Source organism: Ranitomeya imitator, chromosome 5 (assembly GCF_032444005.1).
Source record: "Ranitomeya imitator isolate aRanImi1 chromosome 5, aRanImi1.pri, whole genome shotgun sequence".
NCBI lineage: Eukaryota > Metazoa > Chordata > Amphibia > Anura > Dendrobatidae > Ranitomeya > Ranitomeya imitator.
This window is the reverse complement of record NC_091286.1, coordinates 708,123,961-708,146,202: the sequence shown is the minus strand read 5'-3', so window position 1 is coordinate 708,146,202 and position 22,242 is coordinate 708,123,961. Positions and strand designations below refer to the sequence as shown.

General features: G+C 48.4%; 1 protein-coding gene across 1 annotated transcript in view; it reads left to right on the top strand.

Moving 5' to 3' along the window:
* Nucleotides 1–22,242, top strand: part of TRIM54 (tripartite motif containing 54) — a 77,811-nt gene that overhangs the window by 14,774 nt on the left and 40,795 nt on the right. Inside the window, exons 2-6 of the mRNA XM_069728605.1 lie at nt 6,370–6,542; nt 8,239–8,410; nt 8,718–8,813; nt 9,547–9,780; nt 9,894–9,916. Coding sequence (XP_069584706.1) covers nt 6,370–6,542; nt 8,239–8,410; nt 8,718–8,813; nt 9,547–9,780; nt 9,894–9,916 — 698 coding nt within the window. The remainder of the gene's footprint in view (nt 1–6,369; nt 6,543–8,238; nt 8,411–8,717; nt 8,814–9,546; nt 9,781–9,893; nt 9,917–22,242) is intronic.

The window sequence follows — 22,242 nt, the reverse complement described above, 5'->3', positions numbered from 1 at the left end:
CTCCACGCTCTCAAACACTGGTTCCTTCTCCATACTGTCCCCAAATACTGCACCCTCTCCATACTGTCCCCCACACACTACTCCCTCCATAGTGTCCCTGTACACTGCTCCCTCTTCATACTGTCCCCCGAACACTACTCCCTCTCCATACTGTCCCCGACACACTATTCCCTCTCCATACTGTCCCCCGCACACTCCTCCATACTGTCCCCAACACACTACTCCCTCTCCATAGTGTCACCGCACACTTCTCCATACTGTCCCCAACACACTACTCCCTCTCCATAGTGTCACCGCACACTGCTCCCTCTTCATACTGTCCCCCGAACACTACTCCCTCTCCATACTGTCCCCGACACACTATTCCCTCTCCATACTGTCCCCCGCACACTTCTCCATACTGTCCCCCACACACTACTCCCTCTCCATAGTGTCACCGCACACTGCTCCCTCTTCATACTGTCCCCCGAACACTACTCCCTCTCCATACTTTTACCCACACACTGCTCCCTCTCCATACTGTCCCCCACATACTGCTCCCTCTTCGTACTGTCCCCCACACACTATTCCCTCTCCATTATGTTCCCCACACACTACTCCCTCTCCATACTGTCCCCATACACTGCTCCCTCTCCATACTGCCCCCCACACACTCTTCTCCCTCTCCATACTGTCCCCTATACACTGTGCTCACTCCATACTGTCTCTCAAACACTGGTCCCTCGCCATAGTGTCCCCCACACACTATTCCCTCTCCATACTGTCCCCCACACACTACTCCCTCTCCATACTGTCCCCATACACTGCTCCCTCTCCATACTTTCCCCCTCACACTGCTCCCTGTCCATACTGTCCCGTACACACTGCTCCCTCTCCATATTGTCCCCTGCACACTGCTCCCTCTCCATATTGTCCCCTGCACACTGCTCCCTCTCCATACTGTCCCCCGCACACTTCTCCATACTGTCCCCAACACACTACTCCCTCTCCATACTGTCCCCGACACACTATTCCCTCTCCATACTGTCCCCCGCACACTTCTCCATACTGTCCCCCACACACTACTCCCTCTCCATAGTGTCACTGCACACTGCTCCCTCTTCATACTGTCCCCCGAACACTACTCCCTCTCCATACTTTTACCCACACACTGCTCCCTCTCCATACTGTCCCCCACATACTGCTCCCTCTTCGTACTGTCCCCCACACACTATTCCCTCTCCATACTGTCCCCCACACCCTATTCCCTGTCCATTATGTTCCCCACACACTACTCCCTCTCCATACTGCCCCCCACACACTCTTCTCCCTCTCCATACTGTCCCCTATGCACTGGGCTCACTCCATACTGTCTCTCAAACACTGGTCCCTCGCCATATTGTCCCCCACACACTATTCCCTCTCCATACTGTCCCCCACACACTACTCCCTCTCCATACTGTCCCCATACACTGCTCCCTCTCCATACTGTCCCCCTCACACTGCTCCCTGTCCATACTGTCCCGTACACACTGCTCCCTCTCCATATTGTCCCCTGCACACTGCTCCCTCTCCATATTGTCCCCTGCACACTGCTCCCTCTCCATACTGTCCCCCACACACTGCTCCCTCTCCATATTGTCCCCCGCACACTGCTCCCTCTCCATACTTTCCCTCTCACACTGCTCCCTCTCCATACTGTCCCCCGCACACTGCTCCCTCTCCATATTGTCCCCCGCACACTGCTCCCTCTCCATACTTTCCCTCTCACACTGCTCCCTCTCCATACTGTCCCCCGCACACTGCTCCCTCTCCATATTGTCCCCTGCACACTGCTCCCTCTCCATATTGTCACCTGCACACTGCTCCCTCTCCATACTGTCCCCCGCACACTGCTCCCTCTCCATACTGTCCCCCGCACACTGCTCCCTCTCCATATTGTCCCCCGCACACTGCTCCCTCTCCATACTTTCCCTCTCACACTGCTCCCTCTCCATACTGTCCCCCGCACACTGCTCCCTCTCCATATTGTCCCCTGCACACTGCTCCCTCTCCATATTGTCCCCTGCACACTGCTCTCTCTCCATACTGTCCCCCGCACACTGCTCCCTCTCCATACTGTCCCCCGCACACTGCTCCCTCTCCATATTGTCCCCCGCACACTGCTCCCTCTCCATACTTTCCCTCTCACACTGCTCCCTCTCCATACTGTCCCCCGCACACTGCTCCCTCTCCATACTTTCCCTCTCACACTGCTCCCTCTCCATACTGTCCCCCGCACACTGCTCCCTCTCCATATTGTCCCCCGCACACTGCTCCCTCTCCATATTGTCCCCTGCACACTGCTCCCTCTCCATACTGTCCCCCGCACACTGCTCCCTCTCCATACTGTCCCCCGCACACTGCTCCCTCTCCATACTGTCCCCCGCACACTGCTCCCTCTCCATACTTTCCCTCTCACACTGCTCCCTCTCCATACTTTCCCTCTCACACTGCTCCCTCTCCATACTGTCCCCCGCACACTGCTCCCTCTCCATATTGTCCCCCGCACACTGCTCCCTCTCCATATTGTCACCCGCACACTGCTCCCTCTCCATACTGTCCCCCGCACACTGCTTCCTCTTCATACTGTTCCCCATTCGCTGCGCCTTTCCATGTTATCCCCCTGTATTGTCCCCCCCATGCTTCTCTCTCGCATTTCTCTCCCCCTCTTGCACCTAGTCCCCCATTACTACCGCCTACAATACACTTACCCTATCCTCCTCCATATAGAATAACTCTTATGGTGCTTAACATCCCACCATGTTCGGTGCCTCCGCGGTGCAGCAGTGATGTCAGCAGTGCGAGGAGGTGGCATGTCGGGGTTCTCCTCCTCTGCTGAGCCAGCACTCTCATGTTTGACCTCCAGATGTGAATATAATTGTATGCAAAGAGAAGGAACTGGTGTTCTCCTTAGTTTCCAAGCAAGCTGTCCACTAGGCTTCACCGACCACCCCTGAGGTAAGATGCTCACCTTCTGGCAGAAGTGAGCCTGTATACACACACAGTATATATTGTATATACCCATTGCATGGGTAAGAGCAGATACAGTGGAAGCTCCATGTGCACAGAGCCGATGAATTACACCAGAAGGATTCTTTGAAGCGTAGGTGACATCAGAGACCAGAAACAGATAGGAGCTTACATCCCACAGAGCTGTGTGCGTCCATATTAGTCCTCATCCAGTGCCGGCCCTACAAGGGCAGCCGACAATTCATCTGTACACAGATTCATGGACCTCGTACTCGCACCGCAGGAAAAGCCGCAAGCGCCTTCACCCCCAGACTAAAGCACAAACCACAGAATCTGCCCCGCTAAACCGAGAGGATGCAGCTAAATTCCTCACAAGCCCCTCACTTCTGACTACTGCAGTGTCTTATGGAGCTGGACACCCCCTGAGATAGAGAAAGGGGTCCTCTGATCTGGCTGCTTAGCACTGTGCAGACTATAGAGAAGGTCTCATTCATCTGAAGGGGTAATATGTAATACTGCAGTCTCCCTGCGGTGACGCTGTGGGGAGCCTGAACATTTGCTGCTGATGTCCACACACTCCCTCCCCCTGAGGGTCCCTAAAAGACCCCAGAGACTGCCTACATGACCCCAGAGACTGTCGACATGACCCAAACGACATCTTCATGACCCCAGTGACATCTATGTGACCCCAGAGACTGCCAGCATGACCCCAGCAACATCTGTATGACCTCAGAGACCATCTACGTGACCCCAGTGACCGCGTACATGAACCCCAGCAACGTCTACATGATCCCAGTGATGTCTGCATGACCCCAGAGACCACCTACATTACCACACATAATCCCGCCCCGAAGATGTCGCTGGGGTTATGTGGTGGGGGGCGGGATTATGTGTGGTTAGGGGGCGGGATTATGTGTGGTAATGTGGTGGGGGGCGGGATTATGTGTGGTAATGTGATGGGGGGCGGGATTATGTGTGGTGATGTGGTGGGGGCAGGATTATGTGTGGTAATGGGGGTGGGGGCGGGATTATGGGTGGTAATGGGGGCGGGATTATGGGTGGTGATGGATGTGGGGCAGGATTATGGGTGGTGATGGGGTGGGGGTGCAGAGGGAACAGACTGCAGAGGGAACAGAATACAGAGGGTGTCACGTCTAGCGGCCCAGCCCATAGATGCCCCCAAGCCGACCAATCTCAGAAGGCGTGGGGCGCGCGTCCCCCAGGGACGCAATACGGACCCTTTATACCGCAGAGGGGGACCCGGCCTACCCGAACTAGTGGAGGGCAGAGACCAGGGTTCTGTGGCAGCTGAGCATATGGACAAAGAAAGAAACACATAGGACTTGATTACTTTCTCTATACCTGAAGTATTGGTGTAAAGTTTACTAAAGTAATGTCACACAGTACATAAACAAAACATGACGATGTCAGGCTCCCGATTCTACACCTCTAGGATGGTACCACCCAGTGGACCCCAAGGCACCAACGGATCACCGAGGCACAGATAGGCAGGACATCAGGACACAGGCAGGACATCTGGACTCAGGAGTACTGGACAGACATCTGGGACACTGGCATGGCAGCCCAGGTCATCAGCTGGGACACTGGCGTGGCAGCCCAGGTCATCAGCTGGGACACTGGCGTGGCAGCCCAGGTCATCAGCTGGGACACTGGCGTGGCAGCCCAGGTAATCAGGTTAAATCAGGACATCAGGGATACCGGATAGACATCTGGGACACTGACATGGCAGCCCAGGTCGTCGGCTGGGACACTGGCGTGGCAGCCCAGAGCATCAGTTACATCAGGATATCAGTCACAGGGAGGACATCAGGGAACAGACAGGACATCTGGACCCAGGGTCACCGGCAGACATCAGACAGGAGTCGTTCGGTTCTGGACATCTGACATGACCTACAGGCACCACCAGTCATCAGGCTCCAAGCTCCAGACAGCGGTCATCAGGTTCCAGACTGCGGTCGTCAGGCTCCGGGCATCGGACCTAGGAAGGAACTCAAGCGTGATGGTGCAAACACCGCCGTACTGGACATGAGCCAGACGGGGTTAACACCACATGGTAGCGCACAGAGTAGTAGATGCTCAGCAGAAACACCGGTTTCAAGAGACTCAAAGTCACTGGGAGTGAGGCTCCAGATGCAGAGGGATCCCAAGAACATAATCACAGACACGTTCAGGTACAGGACAGGTACAGGATCAAGGATTCGGGCCTGGATATACCGCCTCCAGGACAGGTGCCAGAACAGGACAAAACAGGAATCAAGGCAAGGACTTTGGTACCAAAACATGGACAGGAGAGGTGCAGGATCACAAACACACATAGCAAAATTCAGGAGCTTTGTGAGTAGCTCCGGCCCCACCCATAGGGTAGGGGAACTTAAAATGCTGTCCCCAGCCAATTGCTGAAGGGCAGCTCCTATTTAAAGTACACACCCTAACCCTGATAAAAGCAGGGGGGATGTGGCCGCGCACGCCCTAAGCACACACAGAAGCCATTACAGCACACACAGTGCAGGATCTGAGGCTCAGGGCACCAGGCTGTGACTGCACACACTGACACACGTGGAAAGTCATGCAGCAGCTGCAAATGACCTCACAACCCGCGGACAGCTTCACAGCAGCAACCAGGGACCGCACAGGAGGAAGGTCAGGCAATAGAAAAGACCTAACCACCATGTATGACTGCGCAGCAGAGCAGGAAACTGAGAAGGCTCCATCCAGGTAACAGCCAATAGTATCCCAGCTCAAATTAGGGAGAAAAGAGTAAAGGGTTAAATCAAACATGTGAATAGCAAAGAAGAAAAAAAGGCAGCTCACCGAGTAGCCACCGCAGGAGCACGGAACCCAACGCTGATCCACGCGGTCATCATATGGAGGAAAGAAAAAAACGTTCCAGCTCCAAATAGTAAAATCCAAATTCCAACTTTATTTCGCCAATGTAAAAACAACGGTGGACATATGCTCTACATGTGCATATCAGGACACGAGCGACGCGTTTCGATCCTACACGGATCTTTATCAGAGCTTTGAATTGGAAGTTGGAATTTGGATTTTACTATTTGGAGCTGGAACGATTTTTTCTTTCCTCCATATGATGACCGCTTAAATCAAACATGCATAGTCACGACGAAAACTAGAAACAGACAGAACGGCGTGACAGAGGGAACAGAATACAGAGGAAACAGAATACAGAGGAAACAGAATACAGGGGTAACAAACTACAGAGATGGGTTAATGGGCAATTATCTGTCACAACTTCTATGTGAACTTAGATACATTCTGCTTCATTCCAGTAACGTCCAGAGCTATCACCCAGCCCAGACCTTCCATGATTCTTGACACAGTCCCTGATTGTCTCTGTAGGCTTCAAATCCTCTCTGGCAATCGCGAGGTTCCAGCACCGTCTCTTCAGGGGGACGATTCCGCTGCCCCTCATGTCGGCATGAGGTCGTCCTGGACAGACATGGAGTGTACGGGCTACAAAGGAATCTACTGGTGGAAAATATAATAGATATCTACAAGCAAGAGTCTTCCAGGTAAATAAATCACTGGTGAGAGGTCAATACACTGTGTGCAGAATTATTAGGCAAGTTGTATTTTGATCCAATGATCCTTTTTATACATGTCGTCCTACTCCAAGCTGTTCAGACTTGAGAGCCAACTACCAATTCAGTAAATCAGGTGATGTGCATCTCTGTAATGAGGAGGGGTGTTGTCTAATGACATCAGAACCCTATATAATGTGTGCTTAATTATTAGGCAACTTCCTTTCCATTGGCAAAATGGGTCAGAAGAGAGATTTGACAGCTCTGAAAAGTCCAATATTGTGAGATGTCTTGCAGAGGGATGCAGCAGTCTTGAAATTGCCAAACTTTAGAAGCGTGATCACCGAACAATCAAGCGTTTCATGGCAAATAGCCAACAAGGTCGCAAGAAGCGTGTTGGGCAAAATAGGCGCAAAATAACTGCCCATGAATTGAGAAAAATCAAGCGTGAAGCTGCCAAGATGCCATTTGCCACCAGTTTTGCCATATTTCATCGCTGCAACGTTACTGGAGTAACAAAAAGCACAAGGTGTGCGATACTCAGGGACATGGCCAAGGTAAGGAAGGCTGAAAAACGACCACCACAAGAAACATAAGATAAAACCTCAAGACTGGGCCAAGAAATATCTGAAGACTGACTTTTCAAAGGTTTTATGGACTGATGAAATGAGAGTGACTCTTGATGGGCCGGATGGACGGGCCAGAGGCTGGATCAGTAAAGGGCAGAGAGATCCACTCCGACTCAGACCCAGCAAGGTGGAGGTGGGGACTGGTATGGGCTGGGGTTATCAAAGATGAACTTGTGGGACCTTTTCTGGTTGAGGATGAAGTGAAGCTCAACTCCCAGACGTACTGCCAGTTTCTGGAAGACTTCTTCAAGCAGTGGTACAGGAAGAAGTCGGTATCGTTCAAGAAAAACATGATTTTCCTGCAGGACAATGCTCCATCGCATGCCTCCAACTACTCCACAGCGTGGCTGGCCAGTAAAGGTCTCAGAGAAGAAAACATAATGACATGGCCCCCTTGTTTACCTGATCTGAACCCCATAGAGGACCTGTGGTCCCTCATAAAATGTGAGATCTACAGGGAGGGAGAACAGTCCACCTCTCGGAACAGTGTCTGGAGGCTGTGGTGGCCGCTGCACCAATGTTGGTCGTAAACAGATCAAGCAACTGACAGAATCTATGGATGGAGGCTGCTGAGTGTCATCAGAAAGAAAGGGGGCTGTATTGGTCACTACTTTTTTTGGGTTTTGTTTTTGCATGTCAGACATGTTTATTTCTAAATTTTGTGCAGTTATATTGGTTTACCTGGTGAAAATAAACAAGTGAGATGGGAATATATTTGGTTTTTATTAAGTTGCCTAATAATTCTGCACAGTAATAGTTACCTGCACAAATAGATATCCTCCTAAGATAGACAAATCTAAAAAAAAAACACTCCAACTTCCAAAAATATTAAGCTTTGATATTTATGAGTCTTTTGGGTTGATGGAGAACATAGTTGTTGATCAATAATAAAAATAATCCTCTAAAATACAACTTGCCTAATAATTCCGCACACCATGTATAGTGATCAGTACTACACCCAGATCCCCGGGATATACACTCTGTGCAGGTTTCCTGTAGAGTAGACCCCCATATTTCTGTGTTGACCCCCAATCCTCATCTCTGTCATTGTTTTTCAGGCCTCTCAACACCAAATCAGAGCAGCACCTAATGTGTGAGGAGCACGAGGATGAGAAGATTAACATCTACTGCCTGACATGTGAGACCCCAACCTGCTCCATGTGCAAGGTGTTTGGAGCCCACAAGGACTGTGAGGTGGCCCCACTGTCCAGCATCTACAAAAGACAGAAGGTACCATCATCCCATCTCTGGCAACTGGTGCAGTGGAGAATGCACGGGGATAGCTGGTTGTCTGTCACCTTCTCCGGCCCGCACCTGCTCGGAGACCAGTGATCAGACACATCGGTCATGTGCTGACTCCTGGGTCTTGCTGCCTCTTTGAACAGTCTGGTTATTCTTGACATTAGCGCCTTGTGTCACATGAGCCACTAAACATTCAGTAGATTATTTAGGGGGATTTTTCCTCTTGCCCCCTTAAATGTGTTTGTTAAAAATGAATGAGAGTGCCTCAGCCCCAGTGTCATCCGTGTATCCACAGAGCGACCTCAGTGATGGCATCGCCATGTTGGTGGCTGGTAACGACCGCATCCAGGCCATCATCTCACAGATGGAAGAAATCTGCAAGAGCATTGAGGTAAGTGGTGTGATTGCTTCGTGGCCTACGTAAGTGTTCACACCCTCCCTGCTCGGGTGTATCCTGTACCTTTTATGTTCCAGTCTGGGGTCAGCTATGCTATATATAGTTAGGTCCATATATATTTGGACAGAGACAACATTTTTCTAATTTTTGCTATAGACATTACCACAATGAATTTTAAACAGAACAATTCAGATGCAGTTGAAGTTCAGACTTTCAGCTTTCATTTGAGGGTATCCACATTAAAATTGGATGAAGGGTTTAGGAGTTTCAGCTCCTTAACATTCAGTTTTCACCCAATGCTCTGCTGTAGGTCTACTGTCGCAATAGCACAGAAAACAAGGGTGTTATCATAACAAATGGGAATTATGCATGTTCAAAGAAAACAAAGATATTCTCACATTTATTGGGAGACTAAAGGAAAACTAAATTTACCTTAGTGAACCGTATAAACCGGCACTTTTCATACACTACTTACATTTATCATGGAATTCATGAAAATGGGCTATATACCTATAGCGCAAAAACGTGATGTGATAGAGAAATTATAAGATCAGATTTGAATTCAGCACCCTCAAATTAGTCTAAAACTGTTCTTAAAGTCCATGCCAGAAAACTTTTTTTTTTTGTAGACCAGTGTTATCTAAGTGTCTCACAGGCCATTATAGCCCAGTCTCCGCACTCACGCTAGGCTCCTTCCTGCCCATAATCTTTGGTCTCTTGGTGACAGGACAGCAGCCGCAGGCAGAAGCAGCACCTCAGCCAGCGCTTTGACTCCTTGTATAACATCTTGGAGGAGAGGAAAAAGGAGCTCCTACAGATGATCACCCGCGAGCAGGAGGAGAAGCTGCAGTATGTCAGGGGACTCATCCGCCAACATGGAGACAACTTAGAGGTCACTTCCAAACTAGTAGAGACGTCCATACAATCTATGGAGGAACCACAGATGGCACAGTTTCTGCAGGTGAGACACTGATGGAGAGAAGGTAGCATACATGACTTGGTCAGTGACCAATTTCAGTCTCTGCATGAGTACACCATTCACTGGGATCTCATGTCTCCTCTCTCCTCTTACAGCAGGCAAAGGAGCTGATCAAGAAGTAAGTATGATCTCAAGAAACGCGAGATACCACAGAGGCAATGTTCTGTCCTATCTGCCATATCCCGTGATGTTAGATGGAGATGTAACACATTTGGATGGAGATGTAACATGATGTCTGCCATGTCCCAGGCACAGAGATGTAACACTATGTCTGTCTTGACCCATCTTGTCCTGTGATGTTGGGTGGAAATGCAACACAATGTCTACTACGTCTCGTAATGTTGGGTGGATACATAACGTTTGCCATGTCTCATGATGTTTAGTGCAAATGTAATATGATGTCTACTATGTCCCATAATGTTAGGTGGAGAAGTAACATTCTGTCTACTATGCCCCGTGATGTTGGGTGGAAATGTAACACGATATTTACTACTTCCCGTGATGTTGGGTGGTGATGTAATACAATGTCTACTACGTCCCATGAACTATGAACTTAGGTGGAGATGTAACACGATGTCTACTCCATCCCGTGATGTTGGGTGGAGATGTAACACGATATCTACTACTTCCCGTGATGTTGGGTGGAGTTGTAACACAATGTCTACTCCATCCCGTGATGCTGGGTGGTGATGTAATACAATGTCTATCATATCCCGAGATGTTGAGTGGAGAGATTTTACACAATGTCTACTACATCCCATGATGTTGGGTGGAGAAGTAACATGATTTCTACTAAATCCTGTGATAGTGGATGGAAAGGTAGCATGATGTCTACTACGTCCCGTGATGTTGGGTGGACATGTAACACGATGTCTACTACTTCCCGTGATAGTGGGTGGAGAGGTAGCATGACATCTACTATGTCCCGTGATGTTGGGTGGAGATGTAACACGATGTTTACCATGTCCTGTGATGATGGGTGTAGATGTAACATGATGTCTTAATTGTCTCATGATGTTATCTGACTTCATCCTTCCATATTATGTCTCACCCTTTCTGCTACAACCTTTGGCATAATGGATTGCTAGAAGGAAACATTGCTTGATTAGTTCGGCGCAAATCCTAGAAATGACACAGCCATGTTTAATAGACCCTTGGTCAGCTTAAAATGGCCTCCTACACATGGAAGGAAATGCTGTAATTACAGGCAAAGCGGAAAATGATGAACTGCCTTATAATTTACATTTATCAAAATGTAAAAATGCAGAATTCCTCAGATATCCTGGCTGGATCGTCACCGTCACCCGGAGACGTGTGAATGTCTTAATTTAGTCTCTTAAATTCTCTACCTTTTTCTCCACACTTTATATTTCATACTACTGCACACAATGAAGGTCTTTCACACCACAGGGCTTCAAAATTACTACAATTGTCGTGAAGCCACGTGTGGTGGCTGACCACTTCTCTGCTGTGCAACACACTACTACCCTGCTTCCACCAAATGCAAACACAGCCTGATAGAGCAATGATAGACCATAAAGAGATGTTGGATTTTTTCTAATCGAAAGCCGTCGTGGCCTCAGCAAGAATTTACTTATTAGAAATAATGCTAAAGATTGTAAAAGCCCATGATGTCATCAAATATGGAGTGCAGCAGTGGTTGGCTGCTCATGGTCAGCTGTGTGCTACATCAATTTTTTCCACGTTTTGATTTGGTGAAAATGTCACCATACAACATAATACAACATGTCCTTCCTTGTGTGTGAGGGCACATGAAGCACAATGTGCGTTGAGGAGACATTGCTTGGGGACGTTTCTAGGATTTGTGACTTTTTATATTTTATAGCAATCTTTAACTACATGTCATGCACTGTTTTTTTTGTGTATCCGTGGAGTAGATAATTTTGCTGGTTGTGTGTTGTAGCTTCTCTGTCATGTCATATGTTCAGCCGTGTCCCGTTACATCTTGTCACGCTGAGCCGTGTCCCATCACGTCTTGTCACGCTCAGCCGTGTCCTGTCACATCTTGTCACGCTCAGCAGTGTCCCGTCACATCTTGTCACGCTCAGCAGTGTCCCGTCACATCTTGTCACGCTCAGCCGGATCTCATCACTTCTAATCATGCTCAGTCGTGTTCTGTCACGTCTTGTCACGCTCAGCCGTGTCCTGTCACATCTTGTCACGCTCAGCTGGATCTCATCACTTCTAGTCACTCTCAGCTGTGTCCTGTCACATCTTGTCACGCTCAGCCGTGTTCCATCACGTCTAGTCACTCTGATACATGTCCCATCACGCCTTGTTATGTTCAGCCATGTCCTGTCACACCTTGTCATGCTCAGCAGTGTCCTATCACGTCTTGTCATGCTCAGCAGTGTCCTATCACGTCTTGTCACGCTCAGCCGTGTCCCGTCACATCTTATCATGCTAAGCCAGATCTCATCACGTCTAGTCATGTTCAGCCGTGTCCCGTCACGTCTAGTCACGCTGAGACATGTCCCATCATGTCTTGTCATGCTTAGCCGTGTCCTGTCACATCTTGTCACGCTCAGCATAATCCTGTCATGTCTTTTCACGCTCAGCTGGATCTCATCACTTCTAGTCACGCTCAGCAGTGTCGAGTCACATCTTGTCACGCTCAGCTGTGTCCTGTCATGTCTTGTCACGCTCAGACGTGTCCCGTCACGTCTAGTCACATACTTCTACACTTTCATTCCTCTTCTATTTCTTGTCTTGTCCCTGCATGTTCTTCCACATCTTCTCATTCATTTCTGGTTATGCCTTACTAGACCTGCCATCTGCTTTCCTGACCCCTCGTGTATGCCCATGTCTTGTCACGTATTGTCAATCAATGGTCGTCATGTCCGGTCTCACGTTGTAGCATGTTTTGTCATGTTAGATCTTGTCGTGTCTGGTTATGTCTAAGGTTATCACATCTCACTATGTATTGCTTTCAGTGCAGGCAAAACAAAGTAAACAGTTCCAGCAAAGTCACTTTAGAAACAGTCCAGGACATACAGTCTCGATAGTATCCAGTGTACCGGCTCAGTCTGGAGACATCACACAAGATGACTTATTACCTTCACACACAGACCATGTGTCAAACAAACTGTCACGATATGGTATGAAATATCATATAAGTAGTTTCTCTTGCTAGCAGGCTGTGGGCTAACAAGGCCCCCTTCCCTTTCACTCAGCCAAGAGCTGCTTTGCCAATGTAGATGGGGGAAGAAGAGTTTATTACCTCTAGCTCGGAGAGCAGAAGTATTTACGACCGGCATTCCTGCAGTGGAAAGTGACAGGCTAGAACTGGATTCTAAGTTTCCAGAAATGCATGGAACTTCTTTGTTCTGTTTTTGTAAGATATTATGCAAACCGTTTACGTTAAGAACACGAAAATATATATTCTTATTCTCCCTCGGTGGATCTGCCCATCCCTCGATACACGGGCTTCTAACTCCATCTGGTAAAGAAGTAGGGATTTCTCTGTAAATATGTATCCCAGATAGGACATATTTGATCTCATTAGAATGTCCACGTGAATCCGAGATGAATGCTGGGTTTGTTATGACTATGACATGTGTTGTAGCGAAGTTATAGAAATTAGATATAGATTAGGGTAAGATTAGTTAACTGAAGAGGTAGGAGGGACGAGGTGATCCAACCCCTTTCTGGGATGTTACAGGCTTAGCTATAACTGTCTGCCCAGATCCCCAGCTCTCTTCTTCTTGCCTTTTTCCTTGGAGAGCCCTGAGCACGTCCAATGAACTGGGACGTATGGTTGCCTGCAATGCAATGAACTGAGAACATGTGAGTGTTATGTTTTCTCCTTTAATTCCCTTTATGTTATAATTACCTTGTACATATTTGCAATTGTCTCATTTGTAACATCTTTGTAAAATATTTTGATAAAGCACTGCCTAAATTTTGTGGGGTATATTATTTCATGCCAGTTCTTTCTCCATGCTCTAAAAACGTACCCTAAGTCTTCTGAAGGGAAATACGCTACTGTGTTGGGTTAGCTTCGGACCCGTTTAATCGAAGCTGGTGGCAGCGACCGTGTGCAGACTTTTGGGGGATGTTGTAGCGACTGCGGCATTGATAATTATTGTTCCTGCCTGAGTGGGAGTAGTTTATTGCGTCGCTGCAGCGTGCCCAATAGCCAGTACATAGCAGGCAGCCTGTCTGGCGACTAATTACCCAGGGTGCAGTACTTAATCTGACCTGAGAGTAAGGGGGGCGCCAGAGAGCTGCAAGTTTTAAGTGGAACTGTAAGCGGGATATACATAAATCCCTGCAGTTCGTGGCATATTGCAGAGCAGTGGGATACCTAGAATAAGCCCCTGCTGTAAACCAAGAGGTCAATAGCCTTGTGTGTGTTGTTTCATCACATTGTGGAGTGGAGGGATAACTAAGATAAGCCCCCCCCTGCACATGTGATAGCCGTCTGTTGGCCTAAAGTCACCCCGACCCGTGATGTAGGGGTGACGGTCACGGTGTGAATCGTGACAAATTGGTGGCAGCGGTCAAGGGATTCCTGACAAATTGGTGGCAGCGGTCAGGGGATTCCTGACACAAACAGATTCCATTTTATCAAGTGAACAATATTCAGTGGTGGAGTATGTGGGTAGCCAGATCCGCCCATCTCTCAGGCTGCCCGTAAAGCTGACCCAGATACATAGTTACATACATAGTAATATAGGTTTAAAAAAGACCTAGGTCCATCAAGTTCAACCTTCCTCGACCAATTGTTAATTTTGTCACTAAAATATAACCCACAATGTTCTGTGTATGGAGGAAATCATCCAGACCTTGTATAAGAGCTGTTATAGTGTCGGCCATTACTACCTCTTGTGGTCGGCATTCCACAGTCGGACTGCTCTAACTGTAAAGAACCCTTTCCTATTTATCTGCCGGAATCAAATTTCATCCATTCGTAATCAGTGCCCCCTGGTCCTCTGTATGGTCTTTGGTAGGAATTAGTCCTGTGCCGTCCTCTGTACTGACCACACATGTATTATACATGTAAATGACATCTCCTCTGAGGCATCTTTTTCTAAGCTAAACAAGCCTGTCATCATATGAGCGGCCTCCATCCCATGTAATAATCTAGTTTCCACCTTTGAACTGGCTCTAACTTCTGAATATCTTTTTTTAAATGTGGAGTCCAAACCTGGATCCCATATTGTAGATGTGGCCTCACCAGTGATTTATGAAGTGGTAATAATACGCTGTAATCGCGGGATTTTATCTCTCTTTTTATACATCCTAAAAACTTGTTTGCTTTTGCGACTTCAAAATATGCCTCTTAGGCCTCTTTCACACTTGCGTCGTGTGGCCTCCGTCGCAATGCGTCGTTTTGGGAAAAACACTCATCCTGCAAATGTGCCCTCAGAATGCGTTTTTTTTCCCATAGACTTGTATTGCTGAAGGATCGCGACGTATGGCCACACGTCGCGTCCGTCATGCACTGGATGTGTCATGTTTTGGTGGACCATCGGCACGAAAAAACTTTCAATGTCACGTTTTTTCGTACGTCGCGTCTGCCATTTCCTACTGCGCATGCGCGGCCGGAACTGCGCCCCCTCCTCCCCGGAACTTAGAATGGGCAGCGGATGCGTTGAAAAACTGCATCCGCTGCCCACGTTGTGCCGAATTTGCACAACGTACGTCGGTACATCGGGCCAACGTTTTGCGACGGCCCCGTACCGACACAAGTGTGAAAGAAGCCTTAGTACTAAGAGTATCACTCCAGGTTTACATCACTGAAGACAGCCACCTCTCTGATACATACCTCCCATCAACTATATGTCCAGTAGCCACCTTACAGTCTCCATAACAGTAATGCTTCTTAAGTGTCCACCCAAAATGTAATAATGTCCACTGAGTCCCCAATGTACAGCTCCTGTATACACAGTTTGGTGGAGCCACATCTCTACTATGCACAGTATGATGGGCCCACAACTTCTCTATACACATTATGATGGGCCCACAGATCCACTATATACTATATACATGTAAAATTCGAAACATTGGAGCCAAAACTACTGTCTTAAATAAAATACAAAATTACATTTATTAAATGTCAGTACACATATTAGAGTAAAAATTAAAAACATACAATTAGACACACATAGCCATCACATGGGTTTCAGAACTTTGAAGAAGCCTACGCGAAACGCGCGTAGGGGCTGGCAGTCTGCTTCCACTGCGACCACTATGGGTGAGGATCAATCTTTGGCTAATCCGTTTGACTAGCTGCTCTTAAAGATATATATGCACCTTATTACTTGACTTATTGGCCTTAAGAACTTGACTCCTCAGGTCGGATTTTATTTACTCAGTGTGGATTCTGGACTTTTTACGTGTGTCCTTCCTGCTTTTCACACCCATGTGATGGCTATGTGTGTCTAATTGTATGTTTGTAATTTTTACTCTATTATGTGCACTGACATTTAATAAATGTAATTTTGTATTTTCTTTAAAGGGAACCTGTCACCTGAATTTGGCGGGACCGGTTTTTGGTCATATGGGCGGAGTTTTTGGGTGTTTGATTCACCCTTTCAAGATTGCCTTGCGCAGGCGTGTACTACGGAGGACAGAGATTGAACTTCAATCCAATATTGCAGCCAGCATGCAGCCAGCGGGTAAGGAAAGGGTGAATCAAACACCCGAAAACTCCACCCATATGATCGAAAACCAGTCCTGCCAAATTCAGGTGACAGATTCCCTTTAAGACAGTTGTTTTGGCTCCAATTTTTCGAATTTTACATGTGTTTGGGAGTTTTTTCTGTCAGTAGTTCCAAATTTTGGGCCAAAAACTCCACTATGTACAGTGGAGCGCCGCCAGACACAGGGCCACAGGTTACTCGGTACCGATCCTTTCTGTCTCAGTTCTGGGGTTGTCACAGTGGCTGGATCCGGTCCGTGACCCTGCTAAGGGGCGTCCAATGAAAGGGGATAGGAGTCTGTCAAGGTTTCGTGACGCCACCTGTGGTGTTCGGTCAGGGTGACCGACGCTGCTGTGGGGTCCGCTGGGGTGATGGAATGGCAGCTGGATGGTATACCTTCCCACAGGTGAAGTATGTCCCCAGGGCTTCCCAGTAAGGTAGATGGCGATGGTGTGAGGTGCAGTCAATAACAAGGACACACGGTTGCAGTCTCTTTACCTCTTTACTGAAGACTTCAGGATCCTCAATCCAGAGCACAGTTAACAGGGCTATCAGAGACCGGCCGGTCCGATGGGCACTTCCAGAGTTCCCTTTGCAGGTGGAAATCGTTGCCTACCACTAGCGCCTGTGTGTTGTAGTGCTACCCTGCTGAGCATTCGGTATAGTCCTCACAACTTCTGTTCTCGTTTGTTCGTTCTTTCTAATTCATGCCAGATCTTTCTAGTTCTCCGTCCCCCAAGTATGTTATGGCTAGGACGCACCCGTTTGACGGGTAGGCTCGGAGCTCTTCCGGGACCCTAGATGCCCCTCTCCCTGCGTTGCCCCCTATGTCTGCGTAGGTGATGTAAGGTAGACAGCCAACCTATAATTAACTGTCCTGCGGAGTTTGAAGTAAGGCCTAGAGTCAGTTACTTCCTCGATGTTCCGGCCACCGGCTACGCGCCTCAGTAGGATGTTGCCGTTCTCCGGGCACGACTACTACTGGCTCTCCTTTGTGCTTGATCTCATTTCTCACTGTCAGCAATATCCTTCGCTTTGTGTCTCTTTCTTAGGATACCGCCGCGGGGTGTGCAGGCGCGGTTCCATAACGTTTGGTTCTAGTCGCTAGGCACCTGCCAGGTTCCCACGCCTGGCAGTGACCCCCCTGAATCTTCTCCCTGCAACACCCCCTGCCATGGGATGTTGCCTGAATCCAACCCAGTCAGCTTCTCACTAACTTCCTATCCAACCCCTAGTTTTACCAGTGTGAGGAGTGGCCTAGTAAATAAAACCCTTTGCTCCCCCTAGTGGCCGGAGTGTGAAGTGTAATGTGTGCTGGTGATACCTGGTCAGATGAACTCCTTTAGTGCCATCAGACGTACCATCACTCCCCTTAGTGGCAGAGCGATACTACTGCAACAACCAGGTCTCTGGGGCGCTGCATACAGTTTGATGGGCCCACAGTACCACTATACACAGTATTATGTCCCCACAGCTCCACTGTATATAGTATGATGAGCCCACAGCTTCACTGTACACAGTATGATGGACCTACAACTACGGTATACATGATATGACGGACACACACTTCCCCTATACACAGTATGACGAGCCCACAACTCTTCTATACACAGTATGATGAGCCCACAGCTCCTTTATACAGAGTATGATTGTCATGCTGGGCACTCAATCGCCTTCTAAGCATCGCCAGATTCTCTGTGTGTTTCGCTCTGCTCCACCCAGTACCAGACCACCTCTCTGAGCTGCCTTGTGCTACACTTCCAGCTCTGCTGTTTGTGATTCATAGGGGGATGAGGCCAAATTCTGCAGGAATATGTATCCATTCTGTCCTGCACAGATCTGCTTACCCCACCTATCACCTGCCAGCAGGTGATATATCAGTAGACTTCACCTTCCATTCCTCGCCTGAACTTAGGTTCTCAGTAACTCAGTCTCTGGTTCCCTGTATTGACTTATTCCTGTTTTATCTCACATGTTATCAACCTGGCTTGCCTTTTCATTTATCCTGATCTCTCCGCTCCTGATGTCGGCTACAAATTCTGAACCTGTGCAGCCTGCTCTGAACTCATACTGTCTGACTATGCTTCTGTCTCGCCCATCTGTACTCCATACCCTATTTTCTGACCCTCCTGTTAGCTGCTGCAGTCCCAGGGACTGTCCTGGAGTGGTTCCTGGTGTTTACCGGCGGCCAAGCCTATCCTCACCATCAGAGGCTCTAGTGAATACCCGGTCACGCACCTCCAGGGTAAACCCAGTCTGTGCTGCAGTGGGTCCACACACAACAGCATTACAGCAAGTTCAGGCATGGACAACACTGACAAATTGAGACCCAATGACGTCAAGTCTAGTGTACAGGTACTTTACGAGGAGGTCCACTCTCAGTGAGAGCATCAGGACCAGCTGATGCAATCCATTAATGTAGCAATTAATGTCCTCCTTGTTTCCCACTTCTACTATGTTTGGCCAACCCTCCTTTGGACAGTCAGCGTCTCCAAAGGAACCTCCTAATACTCCAGATTCTGGTGGAACTACCAAGCTTCAGCTTCCACATCTGTCCTGCTACGATACGACTTACAGCAGAGACCGGCAGGACAGCTGAATTGCAAGTTATCTGTCCCCACATACACCTGAAGGCACGGTGACACCCTTAGAGGCTGGGGCGTGCTAGAGTCTCTAAAAAAAAAACACCTCAAGTCACCAGTTATACGGGTCGTGTCCTATCCTATACGGGGGACAGAGGGAGAACATCTGCGAGGACCTTATCTGAAGCCATAGGCAGTAAGGGACTACAACACCACCGCACTAGAGGAAGGCTTTTAACTCTCCTTGGTAAAGGGGACTCTGGATTCGCTTCCAAGCCGGCCGGACCCTGCCTGCCCTGTGATCTGGTGCCCTGGACTGTGGCTGCCGAAGTCTTCAGTAAATAAGGTAAAGAGATTGCAAACCTGTGTCCTCGTTCTTTACTGCGCCATTCACCATCTTCCATCTACACACCGGGAGCCCTGGGGATATACTTCACCTGTGGGAAGTTATACCATCTAACTGCCATAACAGCACCCCAGAGGACCCCTTAAAGCAGCGTCGGTCACCACTGACCGAACACCACAGGTGGCGTTATGAACATAAACTTTATTCCCTTTAAAGACCTTTTCCCATTTTACATGGGCGCCTAGGGCCACGGACCGGGTCACAGCCATCGTGACATCCCCCTGTGAAAACCACCGGACCCGGTACTGAGTACCCCACAGCCCTGGCGGGCGACTCACTTCCATACTTAGAAGATGGCTTGGAATGAAGAAGCCCTGATGGCGACCTTCTGGTAGAACCTGTCCTGTCATATCAAGGATAAGTTGGCAGACAGCTACCATCCTCGTTGGATGCCCTTATACACCTAGCCACTAGCCACATGCATAGATCCTCGCTTCCATGATCAAGTTCAGGAACAAGTGTCTCCTTGTGCCAAAAGACCACTCAGACTGGCTCCAAACTTGCAGTTTCCTTTACTACAGCAACTTGCACTATCAGCCGCTGAGCGGATGCAGGTTGAGAGGGCCAAACTTTCTGTGCAAGAATGACAGTAGAGGTACAGGGAAAATGTTTGTATGTACTGTGGAGGAAAGCAACATTTTTTTCGCCAGTGGCCTGTGAGGCTGGGAATCCCCAGCACCTAGTGTTGGTCAGAGAGATGACCCTAGGTGAGAGTAATTGTTCTCCAAAGTTACTGACATTACCTTGAAGACCTGGCAGGAGAGGTCTCTCTCTGCTGCTGCCCATCTGGATTTCTGCTCCTCAGACAACTTCATTCATCTGGATCTGGTCCTTCAACTTCAGCTCCCTACACAACAGCTGGATCATTCCCTGACTGTTGCCTCCATTGACGGACAGCTCCTAGCAGAACCTATTTGATTCATCATGCTGCCAGTGACACTGCAGATTGGAGTCCTGCATACTGAGAAGATATCCTTCTACGCGCTACCCAGTTCTGTGAATGCTGCTCTCCTGGGCCTTCCATGGCTGCATCTACAAGCGCTGGCTATTGACTAGTCCTCTGAACAGGTACTTCATTGAGGACTGTATTGTGCTTCTAACTACTTAGTCAAAGTCATGGCCAAGTTTCTGCCTCCTGTGCCTCCGAACCTTGCTTCTCTGCCCATCCAGTATCACGCCCTTGCAGATGTCTTCTGTGAACTGAAATCAGAGGTCCTATCACCCCACAGACCTTATGACTGTCCTGTATACCTTCTACCTGGTGCTTCACCACCCTGGAGTCATGTGTATCCTCTATCTCTACCTGACACTAAGGCCATGTCCTAGTACATCGAAGAAAACTCATCCTCTTCTCCTGCTGATGCCGACTTCTTCGGTTCCCTACACCCATACAAATGCTTTCGAGGTCTTAACAAAATCACGATATATAGCACAAATAACCCCTGCCTTTGATTTCTGAGCTATTTGACAGAATCTGTGAGGCGAAGGTTTTCATCAAATTGGGTCTGCAAGGGGCTAACTATTTGATTCATATCTGTAAGGGTGACGAATGGAAAATGGCCTTTAATACCTGGTACGGTCATTACAAGTATTTTATCATCTTCTGGGATCTCCTCTATCTTTACATGGTTGTGTATTTGGATGATACCCTGATATTCTCCTCTGATCTACCTACCAATAGGAGACACATCTGTCAAGTTCTGCAGCATCTCCAGAAGAACAATTTGTTTGCCAAGTTGTCCATATGTGTCTTTGAAAAACTTTCTTGCCTTTCCTCAGCTACAGTTTCCAACCAGGATCTTGAGATGGATCCAGAGAAGGTTTCGGTTATTCTCACCTGGTCTTGTCCTCAAGGTCTACGTGGCATCCAGCGCTTCATAGGTTTAGCCAACTTCTACAGGCAGTTTATTCCGCATGTCTCGTCCTTTATGGCACCTATCTGTGCCTTAACCAATCAGGGGGCTAATGCCAGAGTCTAGCCTGAGTTGGCCCTGTCGGTCTTCCAGTATTTGAAAGAGGCTTTTGCCAGTGCTCCACTGCTGCATCAACCCAATCCCAACAAGCAGTTTCTCTTGGAGGCAGATGTCTCATCTATCAGTGTCGGGGCAGTGCCCCAGCAAAGAAGTTCTTCAGGGGAGTCTGACTCTTACTTTTTTCTCCAAATTGTTTTCGCCAGCTGAGCGAAATTATACTATTATTATTATTTATTTCTATAGCACCATTGATTCCATGGTCTGTACATGAGAAAGGAGTTACATACAAATTACAGATATCACTTACAGTAAACTAACAATGACGGACTGATACAGAGGGGCGAGGACCCGGCCCTTGCGGGCTTACATTCTACAGGATGGTGGGGATGGAGACAGTAGGTCGAGGGTTGCAGGAGCTCCGGTGGTGGTGAGGCGGTAGCTCCGGTGTTGGTGAGGTCATAGCTTTGGTAGTGATGAGGAGGCAGCGGGGTCGGTGCAGGATCTAGGCTTTCCTGAAGAGATGAGTTTTCAGGTTCAGTCTGAATGATCCGACTGTGGTTGATAGTCGGACGTGTTGGGGAAGAGAATTCCAGTGGATGGGGGATATTCGGGAGAAGTCTTGGAGGTGGTTGGGTGAGGAGCGAATAAGTGTGGAGGAGATAAGGAGGTCTTGGGAGGACCGGAGATTATGTGAGGGAAGATATCGGGAGATTAGTTCAGAGATATATAGAGGAGACAGGTTGTGGATGGCTTTGTAGGTCAGTGTTAGTAATCTGAACTGGATACGCTGAGGGAATGGGAGCCAGTGAAGAGAT